This window comes from Physeter macrocephalus, chromosome 9 (assembly GCF_002837175.3).
Source record: "Physeter macrocephalus isolate SW-GA chromosome 9, ASM283717v5, whole genome shotgun sequence".
In the NCBI taxonomy this organism is placed as follows: domain Eukaryota; kingdom Metazoa; phylum Chordata; class Mammalia; order Artiodactyla; family Physeteridae; genus Physeter; species Physeter macrocephalus.
Window position 1 is genome coordinate 60,663,450 of NC_041222.1, and position 18,244 is coordinate 60,681,693.

Consider the following 18,244-nt stretch of genomic DNA (forward strand, 5'->3'; position numbering starts at 1 on the left):
GGATACTTTACCTAGAGACAGAAAAAAATAAGTACAGAACGCTAAGTAACATCATATTTATGTGTGATCATCAGCTGAAGCCCATAACTACACATGCCAAGCTCAAATAGCTTCAGGGCCAAGCTCTGCCTTGGCTTTGGGGTAGGACTCATTAGTCAAGATAGAGATCTTTTCCTATGGGAAACAGTCACCTATTTGGGAACCTGACTCTTAAGAAAAACCGTGTGTTTCATTGCCTCTGATAGAAACTTTATCCTATTTTGTGGATTATCCCTTTTATTTTTTTTTTTTTATCAATTTTGAATATTGACCCCACTCTTTTCTAGCTGTGTGACATAGGATTAGGTTCTCAGTTTCTCTGGGATTTAGGTGGCTCATCTACGATGTCAAGTGGACAGTGCCTGGAACAGAATAGGTGTTCAATAAATGTTTATATTGAAAGAATGTCTAAAGCGCCCTTCAACTCCAAATTGAATGTGTGACCCATTTTGCTGCTAGAGAGGAAGAGGAGTCTAAAACTGCTCTGAATATGAATGATTTTAAAGAAAAATGTTGTGATTCTCCAGGGCCTCATTTTGCAATGGACATCTGGGTGATACGGGCAGATCTAAGAACTTTTGTCTCTAGCCAAAATAATTCATAAAGTCCCAGTTCCAGGGCTGTATGGGGTGAGGTTGTGAGAGTCCTAGAGTTTCATAATACACATTTTCCTCATGGGGAAGATGGAAAAGTTGGACTTGATGTTGCTAAAACACATTTGTTTTTATTCTTATTCTTTGCCTCTTTTGGCTACCGAGCAAATGTAAGATCATTTGCAAACCTTATGGCATGTGTGTATGTGTTATAAAGTACATGTCCCGAGCAAATGTAAGATCATTTGCAAATCTTATGGCACGTGTGTATGTGTTATAAAGTACATGTCCTTCCTGGTGGTGGATCTCTAGCCAAAGGCAGCAATCCCCAGGGGCCCCACCCCTCGCCCTCTTTCAGAGGGAACAAATGCATTGCAGTGACAAATACAACTTTGAGTAAATATGTGAAAAAACATGTCCGTAGAAAAGAGCCAAAGTTTCTTTCCTTTGGTAGCTATTTAGTTTCGTTTTAAACTTTTCATCTTTGGTTTATTGTAGAAAGATTTTAATTGGGTTTCAGGTTCAAAAATTAGAGCAAATTTGAGGCCAAAAATTCTTTGTGACCTGAAATTATCCTTATAGCATTTCCTTCTGTTCTACTTCTTCCTTCCTTCCTTCCTTCCCTCCCTCCTTCCTTCCTTCCTTGCATTTCTCAATAAATGCTTGTGGAATGCTAACAGTAAACCATGCTTCGCTGGGCACTGGAGCTCAGAGATCACACAGAGGGACTCCAAAGGAGAAAAGCAAGTAACCAAAAATACATTTTCTAAAAGTGAAAAGTATCCTGGGTGGCTGCAGGCCTGTGTCCTGATCCTTTCAACCGATGGCAATGCTGCTGACTCTGTGCCTTTTCTCCTGATGAGCCCTCTTCCTACAACGCCTCCCACTTTCCATGCCCATAAACCCTCAGTGTTATTTAAAGTAACCTCCAGCAGTGGCCCCTAGTCTCACTTTGCTATTTTTCTAAGGCACTATGTTTGCACCACTTTTAATCACTTTTACCTAGCCTGGCTTGTGTTATAGTTATTTATAAGACCGTGTCCCCCACTAGACTGTCAGCATGATGAGCACAGGTTTTATCTTGCTTTTCTTTATGTCTTCCTGTTTGGCATAGTAGGTGCTCAGTCAATGCTGGGTGAATTGACCGAATGGACTATGGGGGCCAGTAACCTACTGCCGTACTTTAGGAAGCAGGAGCAGGGAGGGAAGGTTGTGTTTTGAATTCTCCTTTCTCCCATCACCCTCTTGGGACTTGTATGGCCCATACAGGACACCCCTCCTAAGATATCACCTTTGTAAGTTACTTCTGTCTCTCATCAGTCGGTCCCTTTGTCTAATACCTCCATATTTAGTATCCAGACCATGCCCATTAGCTGTTGATGCTACATTATACTGATATGTGTTCTATTTGGATTTGTGGAGTTTTTTACAACTAAATTATAGCTTTGAGAAGGGTCAGGGGAGTCCCCATTTTTGTACCTTTCACAATGTCTTGGCTTAGTACTGGTTCCGATTGGATGCTCAATAAATGTGTGAAGTGACTGTGAATCAGAAAGCATTCTACCAGAATTTGTGAACCAGAATGTCCTGCCCAAGGGCTCATCTTCACTTTGAGATTGCGTGTTGTATGTTGTCTCATTAGATTATCTGAGCAGTCTGCTCGGGGCAGTTTCTGGTTTTATTAGAAGCTGGGCATGATCACTGTGGTTTCCAGTGTCATTGTTCTTCCTTTCTTCTCTTTTGATTACGTGAGCACCCTCCTCATTTTCATAACCCTAGCCGATATTTGTGAGAACTCAATGCTTTGTTGTAGCATGTCTGTCTTTGAAGAGCAGGCAGAGATATGTAAAATCATACTTGTTTGGGAAAAGAAGTTGGCACTGGTTTTTCTAGTTGTAATTTAGAACATACCAGACACTCATAATAGCAAATAAACCAATTTGAAACTCACAGGCCAAACTCCAAGTCTGTAGTATCCTCATGTGTATCTATATTTTAATTGAACAGCCCTGCAGCCTCTAAGCTGCTGCTCAGGAATCTATAAAAGTACAGTTCCCTATGGTCAAGAGAATATCAAACAACAGAGAAGATGTCATCTTAGAATGTTTTTCCTAAACCTATGTGGTTTCCATTTATACTGAATTTGGTCTACACGTTAAGTTTTAGTAACTCTCTCTGTATACATAAATCAGAGTCTCCAAGCTGGCACAGCATTCAGAATGTTTTTATAATGAGAGATTAGTATAGAGCAGAAGTGTTGAATTGTAAAACTAATGTACAAAAATACGTTACCTATGCCAAAGAAACACTTTCACGTCGAGGACTCAATTTATGGCACTGTTTTTCAGTGTGGGATTCCGTTACCCCTTCTTCTTTTTAAAATTGCTTTTAAAATTCAGCTTTCAGGCCAGATCTCCTTTTGGGTCCTTAGGCTACATTAGGGCCCCTAGCAGATCAGGAAGAATAGGTGTGACACCAGGGTCTGGTCTGTTCCCCGCCAGCTCACCTACTGATGGATGACGCCTGGCCGCATGCCTGCTTGTTGTTTGCTGTATTATTACAACAGAAAGCATTTTCAAAAGCTACATTTATCAAATTGTCATAATAGTTTGGCTTGCATATCTATCTACCCCGAAAAAAAATAATAAATCTCTCCCTTAGCACTAATCTGTTTGAGCCACGTGATACATCACATGCAGAAGAGGCAGTGCAAAACAAATAGGCATCGTATATGACATTCGGGGACCTTTCAACTAAATGCTTAAGAGGGGAGATATTTTTTATGCTTGCATTTGTAAGTCCCATAGCACCAAAGACGTCTGTCTCCTTGTTTCAAAGGTACTTTTCCACTGGAGGTCGTATGTGTGTTGGAGATACATTACTCCTAGAATTTTGGCGGCTTTTTCTAATGAAGGAGCTTTAACCTTAAATGGAAAAAAACTGAAGTTTACCAGGAAGAAGGTCCAAGACACCTTTAACATTTAAGATCAGTTTTTCATAGGCAAGTGATACCAGATTAAACATTATTTGTTATGTAGACTCTTGTAAGTAAATTTCTTATTTGACATAGGTGGTTGTCTGGAAGCACGTGACTATTCAGGGGAGATCGGTGTGGGTTGAATGGAATTCATGTTCAGAGTCAATATACATTCATTAAATGTTTGTTAAAAGTACTTCAAATCTATTAATGTTAATAAATAACTAGGGATGTATACTAGAACATCTCCAATTATTCAGAGATATATAATGAATATACAATATAAGCATAGTCATCTGTAGATACTTTTTTATTGAGATATAATTGACCATATAACATTGTGTAAGTGTAAGGCATGTGAGTTGATTTGATCCATGTATATATTGCAATATGATTATCACTTTAGCATTAGCTAATGCTACTATCATGTCACATAATTATTCTTTCTTTTTTTGTAGTGGGAACAATTGAGATCTAGTCTCTCAGCAGCTTTCAAGTTTACAATATAGTCTTGTTGTCTATAATCCCTAGGCTGTGCATTAAATCTCCAAGACTTATTTATCTACTAGTTGCAAGTTCATACCCTTAAAGGACATCTCCCCAATTCCCATGCCTCCGAGGCCCTGGTAATCACCATTCTACTCTGTTTTTACGTAGTTACTTTTTGAAGAAGGGACAGTGGTGAATCGACTCATCCTATTGGGACCAAGTGCCACACAAAGTTTCCACATGAAAAAGGCTCATTTTGATTCTCATGAAAGACATTCTAAATTAGAATTAAATAATTATTTTAAATATGGAATAAAATGTAGAGCATTAAAGAGTGACTTTTTTAAGCACAAGAGTGAGACAGAGAGACTTAAGGGGAAAATGAGAACTCAGGACTTAGGAGATGCACAGGGATGGCATGTCTTCTAACTCCTTTTCTCCCCGTGCAAAGCAAGACCACCACTAACCACCTGTGGTGCTCCGGAACGGACTCCAGTTCTAGCCCCTAGGTTTTCAGCATCCAGTTTGACCCACGGATTAGGGTAGTGAGCATCTGAGGATAGCTTTACACACCATGTCCGCAGGTTCATATAGCTTCCTTTTTAATGGCCAAGTTCATTGGTATCAAGTTTTGTTTCCCGAAAGAAACTGTTACGATAATATGTCGTGGAACGTGAAAAGCAGCCCAGCAGTGCATTTGCACTTCGTTATCTTGGGTGTTCTCAGAATTTGTTATTCCTCTTGAGGTCTTTGTAAAAAGCCCTAGAAATGACGAAGTATTTTAACCGGCTCCTTAGGGACACCCTCCTGCACTGTGGCTCCCGTGAGTACTGAAAGGCTCACTTGAAGTGAAGGAGGAAAACCGTGTTCCAATACTCCGTGAAGTCCCGGCTGAGGCTCTCAATCTGCTGGTCTTGTCCAATTCATGGTCATTTTCGGACCCATGGTCTAAAGGACCCAGAGTCCTTCTGGCGTGAATTGCTGACAGGGTTTTACGTCTGTTCTCTTGTAAAGTGCTCAGAGTGTCCTTTTGGATGACCAAAAAGAGAGAGAGAGAGATAAGCAGATGGACTGTCTTACTTCAAAGTTCTTTGCCCATATGAATCCATATTTGAAAGGCAGGAGCTACTCAGAGAAATACAGTAACCTGTTCTTACTTAGCAGCACTCTTCGGTTTTTGAAAATCAAAGGCAAAGCTTCATGGGCCTAACACAAGTGCAATTGTCCTTAAGAACTCTGGCATTTAATATACACGTTTATCAGATTTTCTTGTAACGGTTCACTAACACCAAGGATGAGTCTGGTTGTGCCACCAGAAGGATCTGTTTGCTTAGAGAGGAGATGTGAAGAATTTTTAATTTAAATTGATGTCTTTACCAGATCCTTTTTTATTCTTAATGAGAGATGAATCGAATATACCTTCCTCTTTTAAAGATTTATGTAAGCGGGGGGAAAAAAGCCAACAAATGGCTAAAGCCTGGAAAGAGAGCTTTTAATTTTCCATGGCAATTCATCTCTTCTAAGGTTGTTAAATTATGGTAATAGAAACTAAGATAACATCAGGATGTTAAGTATTGGAAGAGTTTGGATGGTTTGTTATGTGTTAATTGGAGACCAATAAAGTATGCTTCAAGTCTATACTAATCTCTTTATAAGTGAATTAAAATAATTCACAAATGATAGCTTGATGTTGAGGTGATTTCCTTTTTTGAGAAAAGGAACTAAGTCAAAATTAATAAATGACTGGTTAGGAGTAAAGAGCTGATATAAATAAGGAAATTTCTGTACAAATTTGATTTAAGATATATTTTTATTTATATTTTGTTCTTTTATACTTGAACCAGTTTCTGATTTATTAATTGGTATAATATTTAACTCACCAAATATAGTCCTGTAACTGTTTCATAGTTTTCATTGAGCAGATGCTTAAATCCTTTGTTACTGGTGGCCTATAGCTTTCCTCAGAAACCATTTGGACTGAAATTTCTAATGTTTGTTTTCATTTCCAGAGGTGAAATTTTATTTTGTTAAAATGTGAAGAAAATCTTTCAGCTGTTTTATGTTAACTGTTTTTTTAAGAATTTTTTTAGAAAAACAGAAGAAAATGTTTTTTACTGCATAATTCTCAGATGAGGCTTTTATGCCCACATAAAAGCCTTCAATGAAGAAATTCATGCTTGGCAAGGATGGATGGATGGATGACTATTCCATCCTTGTGGTGGAAGTCACTTTGTTACTTAAGTAAAATTTACATTCCGATTTAACAAACTTGAACTTTCAAAAAATACAAGCTTTTCTGTACCGAAGTTCTTTCACATTACATTTTACTGACGAGTGTAGTTCTCTTGGAGTTGTTCCCAACGTACAGTGTGTATCTAGATGTCATTTACTCACTGGCTTTACCAGAATTGAGAAGCAGATTATGTACTGGTGTGGAAAATAAGGTGCAGTTAACCCCCAGGCTCAGCCTCCAAGGTTTAATCTAGTGTTAGGATTTTCCACGTCTTGAATACATCTTGTTCCTTTTGTATTATTATTGTTGTTGTGTATGCTTTAGAGTTAGACACACCTGGGTTCCAATCCCTGGTTCTCTCTTTCCTGAGTAGGTATATGGCTTTCAGCCTCCTAGTCTTTCTCAGCCTCAGTTTTCTTATCTATTAAATGGGAATAATAAAGCCTTCCAGTTGTTGGAAAATTAGAGATAATGTGCACAGAATACCTAATACTGGACCAGATACCTATAGCAGACACTCAATATATAGTAGACATTAGTATTAATATTATTGTCCACAATTTGATAGTGTCTTTTAATAACAAGGACTTTTCCAAACTCAAACATTACCACTTTACTATCATATTTCACTCAAATTAAATAAGCTCTCACTCAAAAAGTAATACAATACAGTGAAGGGAAGACTTAACTCAGGAGCAGAATTAAATTATTTGCAAATCAATATTAGGTGTTAGACAATTACAGGATGTACTTTGGAAATGGTGGCAAGTGTTTTTTCCTTTGCTATGTTTTGTGTTTGTTTGTTTTCTTAATAGTTTTATTTCTGCGGGAACCACTGATCAAAAAGTGGCTAAAGTCCAACTGAGATTGAAAGTAACACTTCTTTATATAGAATATGATACATTTATCTAAAATGAGGGTGATTTTGTAGTTTTGAAAAGTGCCAGCATTTGAAGGACAGCAAATCAATGTGGGAACAGCAAATTGAAAGGGTGTACCTGTCTGCCTTATGATTGCCCTTATAACTTGGATTCTCTGGGATTGGGAGACTGGTGAGTGGGATAGAATTTTTTTTGAAGACATCAAATTGTAGATGGCAGGAACGAAGAGTCACATTTCCTGGGAATCAGAGAGTCTTCTTAAGGCTTATCTCAAATGAGCGGTAACAGACAGACTCGGGATGACGGTACTCCCCCGGAAGTCCAGCTCAGCTTTTTTTTTGTGGTGGGTGGTGGTGGTGAGTATAGCTGCTTTACAGTGTTGTGTTAGTTTCTGTTGTACAACGAAGTGAATCAGCTATATGTATACATATATCCCCTCCCTCTTGAACCTCCCTCCCATCCCCTCCCCCATCCCACCCGTCTAGGTCATCACAGAGCACCGAGCTGAGCTCCCTGTGCTGTACAGCAGGTTCCCACTAGCTATCTGTTTTACACATGGCAGTGTGTTTATGTCAATCCTAATCTCCCAATTCATCCCAACCTCCCCTTCCACTGCTGTGTCCACACGTCCGTTCTCTATGTCTGTGTCTCTATTCCTGCCCTGAAAATAGGTTCATCTGTACCACTTTTTTAGATTCCACATATATGCATTATTATATGATATTTGTTCTTCTCTTTCTGACGCACTTCACTCTGTATGACAGACTCTAGGTCCATCCACATCTCTACAAATGACCCAATTTCGTTCTTTTTTATGGCTGAGTAATATTCCATTCTGTATATGTACCACATCTTCTTTATCTATTCCTCTCTCGATGGACATTTAGGTTGTTCCCATGGCCTGGCTATCGTAAGTAGTGCTGCAATGAACAATGGGGTGCATGTGTCTTTGGGAATTATGGTTTTCTCAGGGTATATGCCCAGTAATGGGATTGCTGAGTCATACCGTAGTTCTAGTTTTAGTTTTTTAAGGACCCTCCATATTGTCCTCCATAGTGGCTGTATCAATTTACATTCCCACCAAAAGTGCAATAGGGTTCCCTTTTCTCCACACTCTCTCCAGCATTTATTGTTTTTTTTTAACATCTTTATTGGAGTATAATTGCTTTACAGTGGTCAGCATTTATTGTTTGTAGATGTTTTGATGATGGCCATTCTGAGCAGTGTGAGGTGATACCTCATTGTAGTTTTGATTTGCAGTCTCTAATAATTAGTGATGTTGAGCATCTTTTCATGTGCCTCTTGGCCATCTGTATGTCTTCTTTGGAGAAATGTCTATTTAGGTCTTCCACCCATTTTTTGATTGGATTGTTTGTTTTTTTTATACTGAGCTGCATTAGCTGTTTATATATTTTGGAAATTAGTCCAAATATTTTCTCCAATTCTGAGGGTTGTCTTTTCTTCTTCTTTATGCTTTCCTTTGCTGTGCAAAAGCTCTTAAGTTTCATTAGGTCCCATTTGTGTATTTTTGTTTTTATTTTCATTACTCTAAGAGGTGGGTCAAAAAAGATCTTGCCGTGATTTATGTCAAAGAGTGTTTTTTCCTATGTTTCCTCTAAGAGTTTTATAGTGTCAGGCCTTACATTTAGGTCTTTAATCCATTTTGAGTTTATTTTTGTGTATGGTGTTAAGGAGTGTTCTAATTTCATTCTTTTACATGTAGCTGTCCAGTTTCCCCAGCAGCACTTATTGAAGAGACTATCTTTTCTCCCTTATATAGTCTTGCCTCCTTTGTCATAGATTATGTGACCATAGGTGCGTTGATTTATCTCTGGAGTTTCTATCCTGTTCCATTGATCTATGTTTCTGTTTTTGTGCCATGAATCTGTAGATTGCTTTGGGTAGTATTGTCATTTTCACAATATTGATTCTTCCAATTCAAGAACATGGTATATCTTTCCATCGGTTTGTGTCATCTTTGACTTCTTTCATCACTGTTTTATAGTTTTCTGCATACAGGTCTTTTGACTCCTTAGGTAGATTTATTCCTAGGTATTTTATTCTTTTTGTTGTGATAGTAAATGGGATTGTTTCCTTAATTTCTCTTTCTGATCTTTCATTGTTAGTATAAAGGAATGAAAGAGATTTCTGTGCATTTATTTTGCACCCTGCAACTTTACCAAATTCATTGATTAATTCTATTAGTTTTCTGGTGGCATCTTTAGGATTTTCTATGTATAGTACCATGTCATCTGCAAACAGTGACAGTTTTACCTCTTCTTTTCCAATTTGGATTCCTTTTATTTCTTTTTCTTCTATGATTGCCTTGGCTAGGTCTTCCAAAACTGTGTTGTATAATAGTGGTGAGAGTGGACAACCTTGTCTTGTTCCTGATCTTAGAGGAAATGCTTTCAGTTTTTCACCATTGTGAACAATGTCTACTGTGGGTTTCTCATATATGGTCTTCATTATGTTGAGGTAGGTTCCCTCTATGCCCACTTTCTGGAGGGTTTGTATCATAAATGGGTGTTGAATTTTGTCAAAAGGTTTTTCTGCATCTATTGAGATGATCATATGGTTTTTATTCTTCAGTTTGTTAATATGGTTTATCACATTGATTGATTTGCTTATATTGAATAATCCTTGCATCCCTGGGATAAATCCCACTTGATCATGGTGTATGATCCTTTTAATGTGTTGTTGGATTCTGTTTGCTAGAATTTTGTTGAGGACTTTTGTGTCTACGTTCATCAGTGATATTGGTCTGTAATTTTCTTTTTTGTGATATCTTTGTCTGGTTTTGGTATCAGGGTGATGGTGGCCTTGTAGAGCGAGTTTGGCAGTTTTCCTCCCTCTGCAATATTTTTGGAAGAGTTTGAGAAGATAGGTGTTAGGTCTTCTCAAAATGTTTGTTAGAATTCACTTGTGAAGCCATCTGGTCCTGGACCTTTATTTCATGGAAGATTTTTGATAACACTTTCAATTTCATTACTTGCGATTGGTCTGTTTATATTTTCTAATTCTTCCTGGCTCAGTCTTGGAAAGTTGTACCTTTCCAAGAATTGTCCATTTCCTCCAGGTTGTCCATTTTATTTGCATATAGTTGCTTGTGTAGTCTCTTGTGATCCTTTGTATTTCTGCAGTGTCAGTTGTAATTTCTCCTTTTTCATTTCTAATTTTATTGATTTGAGTCCTCTCCCTTTTTTCTTGATGAGTCTGGCGAAACGTTTATCAATTTTGTTTATCTTCTCAAAGAACCAGCTTTTAGTTTTATGTTTGCTATTGTTTTCCTTGTTTCTATTTCATTTATTTCTGCTCTGATCTTTATGATTTCTTTCCCTTGGGTTATTCTGTTGTTCATCATCTTCTTTCTCTAGTTCCTTTAAGTGTAAGGTTAGATTTTTTTTTTGAGATTTTTCTTGTTTCTTGAGGTGAGATTGAATTGCTACCAAATTCCCTCTTAGAACTGCTTTTCTGCATCTCATAGGTTTTGGGTTGTTGTGTTTACATTGTCATTTGTTTCTATGTATTTTTTAATTTCCTCTTTGATGTCTTCATTGGTTTCTTGGTTATTTAGTAGTGTATTGTTTAGCCTCCGTGTGTTTGTGTTTTTTACAGTTTTGGTTTTTTTTTCCTGTAATTGATTTCTAATCTCATAGCGTTGTGGTCAGAAAAGGTGCTTGATACAGTTTCAATTTTCTTAAATTTTCTGAGGCTTGATTTGTGCCCCAAGATGTGATCTATCCTGGAGAGTGTTCCATGTGCATGTGAGAAGAACTGCCACTTTCAGGTGGAAAGTCCTGTAAATATCAGTTAAATCTATCTGGTCTTATGTGTCATTTAAAGCCTGTGTTTCCTTATTTATTTTCTGTCTGGATGCTCTGTCCATTGGTGTAAGTGGGGTGTTAAAGTCCCCCACTTTAACTGTGTTACTGTAGATTTCCCCTTTTATGGGTGTTAGCTTTTGCTTTATGTATTGAGATGCTCCTATATTGGGTGTATAAATATTTATTATTGTTCTATCTTCTTCTTGGATTGATGCTTTGATCATCATGTAGTGTCTTTTTTGTCTCTTGTAACAATCTTTATTTTAAAAGCTATCTTGTCTGATGTCAGTATTGCGAATCCAGCTTTCTTTTGATTTCCATTTTCATGGAATATCTTTTTCCATCCCTTCACTTTTAGTCTGTATGTGTCCCTAGGTCTGAAGTGGGTCTCCTATAGCCAGCGTATAGACAGGTCTTGTTTTTGTACCCATTCAGCCAGTCTGTGTGTTTTGGTTGGAGCATTTAATGCAGGTACGTTAAAGGTAATTATCAATATGTATGTTCCTATTACCATTTTGTTAATTGTTTTGGGTTTGTTTTTGTGGTTCTTTTTCTTCTCTTGTGTTTCCTGCCTAGAGAAGTCCCTTTAGCATTTGTTGTAAAGTTGGTTTGGTGGTACTGATTTCTCTTAGCTTTTGCTTGTCTGTAAAGCTTTTGATTTCTCCATCGAATCTGAATGAGATCCTTGCTGGGTAGAGTAATCTTGGTTGTAGGCTTTTTCCTTTCATCACTTTAAATATGTCCTGCCACTCCCTTCTGGCCTGCAGAGTTTCTGCTGAAAAATCAGGTGATAACCTTATGGGGATCCCCTTGTATGTTATTTGTTGCTTTTACCTTGTTGCTTTTAATATTTTGCTTTGAATTTAATTTTTGTTAGTTTGATTAATATGTGTCTTGGCATGTTTCTCCTTGAGTTTATCCTGCCTGGGACTCTGCAGTTCATGGACTTGGGTGGCTGTTTCCCTTTTCATGTTAGGGAAGTTTTCAACTATAATCTCTTCAAATATTTTCTCAGACCCTTTCTCTTTCTATTCTTCTTCTGGGGCCCCTATTATTCGAATGTTGGTGTGTTTAATATTGTCGCAGAGGTCTCTGAGACTGTCATAATTTCTTTTCACTCTTTTTTCTTTATTCTGCTCCTCAGCAGTTATTTTCACCATTCTGTCTTCCAGCTCACTTATTTGTTCTTCTGCTTCAGTTATTCTGCTATTGATTCCTTCTAGTGTATTTTTCATTTCAGCTATTGTGCTGATCCTCACTGTTTGCTTGTTCTTTAGCTCTTCTAGGTCCTTGTTAATCATTTCTTGTATTTTCTCAATCTGTGCCTCCATTCTACTTCCAAGATTTTGGATCATCTTTACTATCATTACTCTGAATTCTTTTTCAGGTAGGTTGCCTATTTCCTCTTCATTTATTTGGTCTTGTATTTGATCTTTACTCCTTCGTCTGTAACATATTTTTTTGTTGTTTCATTTTTTTGATGGGTGGGGCTGTGTTCCTGCCTTACTGCTTGTTTGGCCTGAGGCATCCAGCATTGGAGTTTGCAGGCAGTTGGGTAGAGCGGGGTCTTGGTGCCCAGATGAGGACCTTGGGAGACCTCACACTGATCAGTATTCCCTGGGGCCTGAGGTTCTCTGTTAATCCAGTGGTTTGGACTCTGTGCTCCCACCACAGGAGCTCAGGCCCTACCCCTGGCCTGGAAACCAAGATTCCACAAGCTGCGCAGCATGGCAAAAAAAAAAAAGAAAGGCAACAAACAAAAAGGAGCAGAACAATAACAAAGAATAAAAATAAAATAAAATTAGAAAAATAAAAAATGTATTACAAAAAATAACAGTATAAGTGAAACAACAAAAAGAAGGCAAAACAGAACCACAACAGCCAAAAAAAAAAACCTGATAAGGCCTTGGTGGTGGTCGGTGGGGTAGGCAAGGGAGGGCGGGGCTGAGGATCAGGAACTGTGCAGCCAGAAAAGGCCCTGGGATTGGGGTGCGGGGTGGGGCTTAGGCTCAGCATGGCCAGAGGGGGCCCTGGAGGATGACGGTTCAGGCCTGGGACCTCAGTAGGCTCCCCAGGCCAGAGTGGGTGGGGGAAACACTGTCCGCATTCCCCTCTGATCCCCTGATCCCCCGAGGGTCTCTCCCTGTCCCTGCTAATCCCCACTCTGTGGGTGGGCCCATCCTAGTGTGGGAACCCGTCTCCTCCCCCACCGCCATTTATTTTTGTTTTGTTTTTGCTGAATGAGAAGCATTTAATTCAGTCTTTTACATTATATACTTACTTTTCCTGTTACCCAAGAATGCTTTTTTAAAATTATTGAACTATAGTTGATTTACAATATTGTGTTAGTTTGAGACATACATCAAAGTGATTCAGATATCTGTATCTATATATCTGTATCTCTCTATCTATATATATGTATTCTTTTTCAGATTCTTTTCCATTGTAGGTTATTACAAGCTACTGAATATAGTTCCCTGTGCTATACAGTAAATCCTTGTTGTTTATCTATTTTATATATAGTAGTGTGTATATGTTAATCCCAAACTCCTAATTTGTCCTCCCCCACCTTTCCCCTTTGGTAACCGTAAGTTTGTTTTCTATATTTGTGAGTCTGTTTCTGTTTTGTAAATAAGTTTAATTATATTTTTTTTTTAGATTCCATATATCAGTGCTGTCATATACTATTTGTCTTTATTTGACTTACTTCACTTAGTATGATAATCTCTAGGTCCATCTCAAGGATGCTTTTAGAACATACGTAGTAGGTATTCATAGTTTAAAATATCTGGGAAAAGGCTCATTTAAATTATTGAACTAGATGTTTTTCTGCTTTTTAATTTTTTTAGTAAGCATTGTATCTAATAACCCCATTGACGTTTGGATAGAACTTTTGTGAGTTATCTCAGTTGGTGATCACAACTTTAGGCACTGCCATTTCCATATACAGTGATATCCAGTTGACAGATGAGGAAGCAAAAACCCTGAGAGGACAAGAGGAAGAGCAAAGTCTATGACTCAGATTGTCAAACTCCTAATTCAGATGTGTTTCCATTATTCCTTTCAGGGAGATAAGGTTAGGAAAAGAAAATAAAAGGAGGGTGAAAAACATAGCATTTTAAGGTCTTCATGATTAATGCCAGAGTTCACTTTTTTAAGGCAAGAAGTCATCATTGGATCTCCTTTGTTTTAAAACCTTCAGTGGTTCCCCTCTGCCTATTGCAAAGTTCACGGTTAGAAGGCTTTTTAAAATCTCTTTCAGTTTCCCACATACACCCAAAACCACACAACCAAACTGCTTGAAAATGTACAAACGCACCATATCTTTTCATTCCTCTATGCCTTTGCCTATGGTTTCTTCTCCACATATCCTTCACCCTCTTTTAATATCTATTATATTTTTACATCTATTACATAATTAATTTATTTGTTAAATGTCTATATAATGCTTACTATGTGTGAAGCACTGTTTGAAGTGCTTCACAAATACTAACTCAGTTACTCCTCATAATAATCCCAGGAGATAAGTAATATTATCCCATTTTACAGATGACAAAACTGAGTTATAGAAACTAAGGAATCAGGATTCCAGAAAGAAGGTTCTGCTTTCAAACTGGGTACTCTTAGCCACTACAGTATGTCACATATGCAGTAGGAATTTCAAAATTGAAAAACATATCACATTCAGCCAACACTGATGTCTACATAGCATGCTACCAAAGGCCTCCAGGTCATAGCATTAATTACCTTGTAAATTTACCATCAACTGGAGCCTAGCTCTCATCTTTTTAAACTCAGAAACCTGATATTTTTCAGCAATCACACCAAGAACAAATCCTTCTCTTGGAGGTGGACTTGCAGTGACTTGGCCCGTGAGGTTAATATTTCAAGTTAAAATGCCAATTTATTAACTTACAGTGAAAAGTAGAACTGTCCATGACATGGACCATTCCCATGTCAACATGACCAGTGCCTCTGCCTCTTAGCAGTCATGTAAAAACAGACCACTCTTGGCAAATTGCTTTGATCAACATGGCATTGTAATGAGGGATATTTCTGGGATGAGCAAAAAATTCACTGGCATCACCTAGGTTAGTGTGAGGCATCTGGACTGTGATAGCAACAGCCTAGCCAAGGGGATCAGGAGGACGTGAAGTTCATTGGCCCTTAGCCTGGGACATTGCTGGGCTGGGCACTGGCAACCTAGTATCTCTTCCATTCTCCTTTTTTTCTATGATTCTGGCCAGCCCTTTTTTTCCTTTGTTACATTCTACTGTTGAGTGCATATTAATATAGTCAATCTGGTAACAGTCAAGTCTTCAAGCCTGGGACCTTTCTATCTAAGATAGCCTTTGTGTAATTGTATTTTCAGATGACATTTTCTTTTTGATGACATTCTTGAGACCTAACACAAATACTGTCTAGCATTTTTTACACTGAATTATATGAATAATTTTCTTAATAGCAAAGACCAAGTCATGCTCATTCTTCTTTGTATTCCCAGAAGTAAATGTATTGCCCAGTATATAATAGGAGTTCAATGGGCGTGTGCTGAACAAATAAGTGAATTAGGGAGCAGTAAAGCATCATGGTTATGAGTGTAAGCTCTGAATGGCTCGGTTTCAAATCTCAGCTCTACTACTTAATAGTTGCGTGATTTTGGCAAGTTGCTTAACCTCCCTAAGCTTCCATTTTCTCTTCTGTAAAATGGGTATAATGATAGTACCCTGTCTCCCAGTGTTCTTGAGAAGAGTAAATAAATTAATACATATAACAAACTTAGAAATATACCTGGAATTCCATAACTATTAGTTATTAGTATGATCATTCTCTCAGAATTTCACATTTTACTTGTTTTTTTTATAAGTGTGACTTATTTTGAAAGAGCAGAGTACTGCTGTTCTTAAGTGTCATCATTGGACATTTAATAAAAAATTGATTGTTTTTGTTCACAACAGTTCAGTAAAATGGAAACTCCCATATATTGCTGGTGGGAGTATGCAATGGTATAACCTTTATGGAATGCAAGGCAATATTTATCAAGAGCCTTATAAAAGTTCATTTCCTTTAGTGCTGTAATTCCCCTTCTAGAAACTTATGTCTCCTAAAGACATAGTCAGAAACTTGGATAAAACATATGCATGGACATGGTTTATCACACGATCACTTATCAAACCCCAAGTTAGAAACTACTTAAATGACAAGAAATGGAAGAATGATTACACAAGTTATATCATTTGATGGAATAGTATGTAGCTCTCAAAATGATGTCTTTAAAGTTATTTAGTAGTGTGGAAAAATACCTCCAAAAATTTTTACGTGGAAAAAAAGCAAGCTATAAAATTGTATGTGATGTTATTTCCTCTGCACCAGAAAGAAATTAATAAATCAAAGTAATAGTGATTATCTTTAGATGAGACAGCTATGGGGGATTTTTGTTCTATTGCGTCATCTTTCTTTTCTAAAACCTCCACAATGAGGATGTACTTTAGAAATGAAGATAATTCTTTAAGAATTATGACTTTCATATTCTTAGATGTGTAATTTTAAAAGCCATGTTGAATGTTAAGTCCAATTTTTATCATATTCTAAATGTAAGATCTGTCATATTAGTGAAACCTATCTTTAGTTTTATACCAGAGATAATTGAGAGGATTCATTTAATATTGATATTTATCAGAAAACCTTGCATTAAATCTATTTGATTAAATAAGAACTCACTATAAGTACTTACTTTGACAACTTTTGAAGCAAAATGAATGCTTAGTTTCAACCCTCATAGAGAAATCAATTTATGTATACAACTCCTTTAGATCTGATCAATTTAACATTTGAAAGTAATTCCTCTAAGAGCATACTCAGAAGAAAAGAGAGGCTTTTATATTGGTATTGAGAGGAAATGGTTTTTGTAACACAACAGTTCAAATTTTGGGCCCTTCATAGGTAGTAATGAGTTGTTGTTTTTTTTTTCTAGGAGCTGTGAGGGAAGAAATATCCGATATAGAACATGCAGTAATGTGGTAAGTATTAAGGTTCTATGATTGTGATAAGGTATTTTTTAAATTTTATTTTATTTATTTTTTTATACAGCAGGTTCTTATTAGTCATCCATTTTATACACATCAGTGTAAACACGTCAATCCCAATCTCCCAATTCATCCCACCCCCTCCCCAACTCCCCCAACTGCTTTCCCCCCTTGGTGTCCATACGTTCCTTCTCTGCATCTGTGTCTAAATTTCTGCCCTGCAAACCGGTTCATCTGTCCCGTTTTTCTAGCTTCCACATATATGCGTTAATATACTATATTTGTTTTTCTCTTTCTGACTTACTTCACTCTGTATGAGTGTCTCTAGATCCATCCACATCTCAACAAATGACCCAATTTCATTCCTTTTCATGGCTGAGTAATATTCCATTGTATATATGTACCACATCTTCTTTATCCATTCGTGTGAGGTGATACCTCACTGTAGTTTTGATTTGCATTTCTCTAATAATTAGTGATGTTGAGCAGCTTTTCATGTGCTTCTTAGCCATCTGTATGTCTTCTTTGGAGAAATGTCTGTTTAGGTCTTCTGCCCATTTTTGGATTGGGTTGTTTGTTTTTTTAATATTGAGCTGCATGAGCTATTTATATATTTGGGAGATTAATCCTTTGTCCGTTGATTCGTTTGCAAATAATTTCTGCCATTCTGAGGGTTGTCTTTTCATCTTGTTTATGGTTTCCTTTGCTGTGCAAAAGCTTTTAAGTTTCATTAGGTCCCAATTGTTTACTTTTGTTTTTATTTCCATTACTCTAGGAGGTGGATCAGAAAAGATCTTTCTGTGATTTATGTCAAAGAGTGTTCTTCCTATGTTTTCCTCTAAGAGTTTTATAGTGTCTGGTCTTACATTTAGGTCTCTAATCCATTTTGAGTTTATTTTTGTGTACGGTGTTATGGAGTGTTCTAATTTCATTCTTTTACATGTAGCTATCCAGTTTTCCCAGCACCACTTATTGAAGAGACTGTCTTTTCTCCATTGTACATCATTGCCTCCTTTTTCATAGATTAGCTGACCATGGGTGTGTGGGTTTATATCTGGGCTTTCTATCTCTTTCCATTGATCTATGTTTCTGTTTTTCTGCCAGTACCATATTGTCTTGATTACTGTAGCTTTGTAGTATAGTCTGAAGTCAGGGAGTCTGATTCCTCCAGCTCCGTTT

The 18,244-nt window shown here is 37.3% G+C and overlaps 1 protein-coding gene across 1 annotated transcript in view; it reads left to right on the top strand.

The window, feature by feature from the left end:
• ADAMTSL1 (ADAMTS like 1) overlaps positions 1-18,244 on the top strand; it is a 475,524-nt gene that overhangs the window by 44,320 nt on the left and 412,960 nt on the right. The window contains exon 3 of the mRNA XM_024126824.3: positions 17,014-17,059. Within this exon, the coding sequence (XP_023982592.1) occupies positions 17,014-17,059 (46 nt within the window). The remainder of the gene's footprint in view (positions 1-17,013; positions 17,060-18,244) is intronic.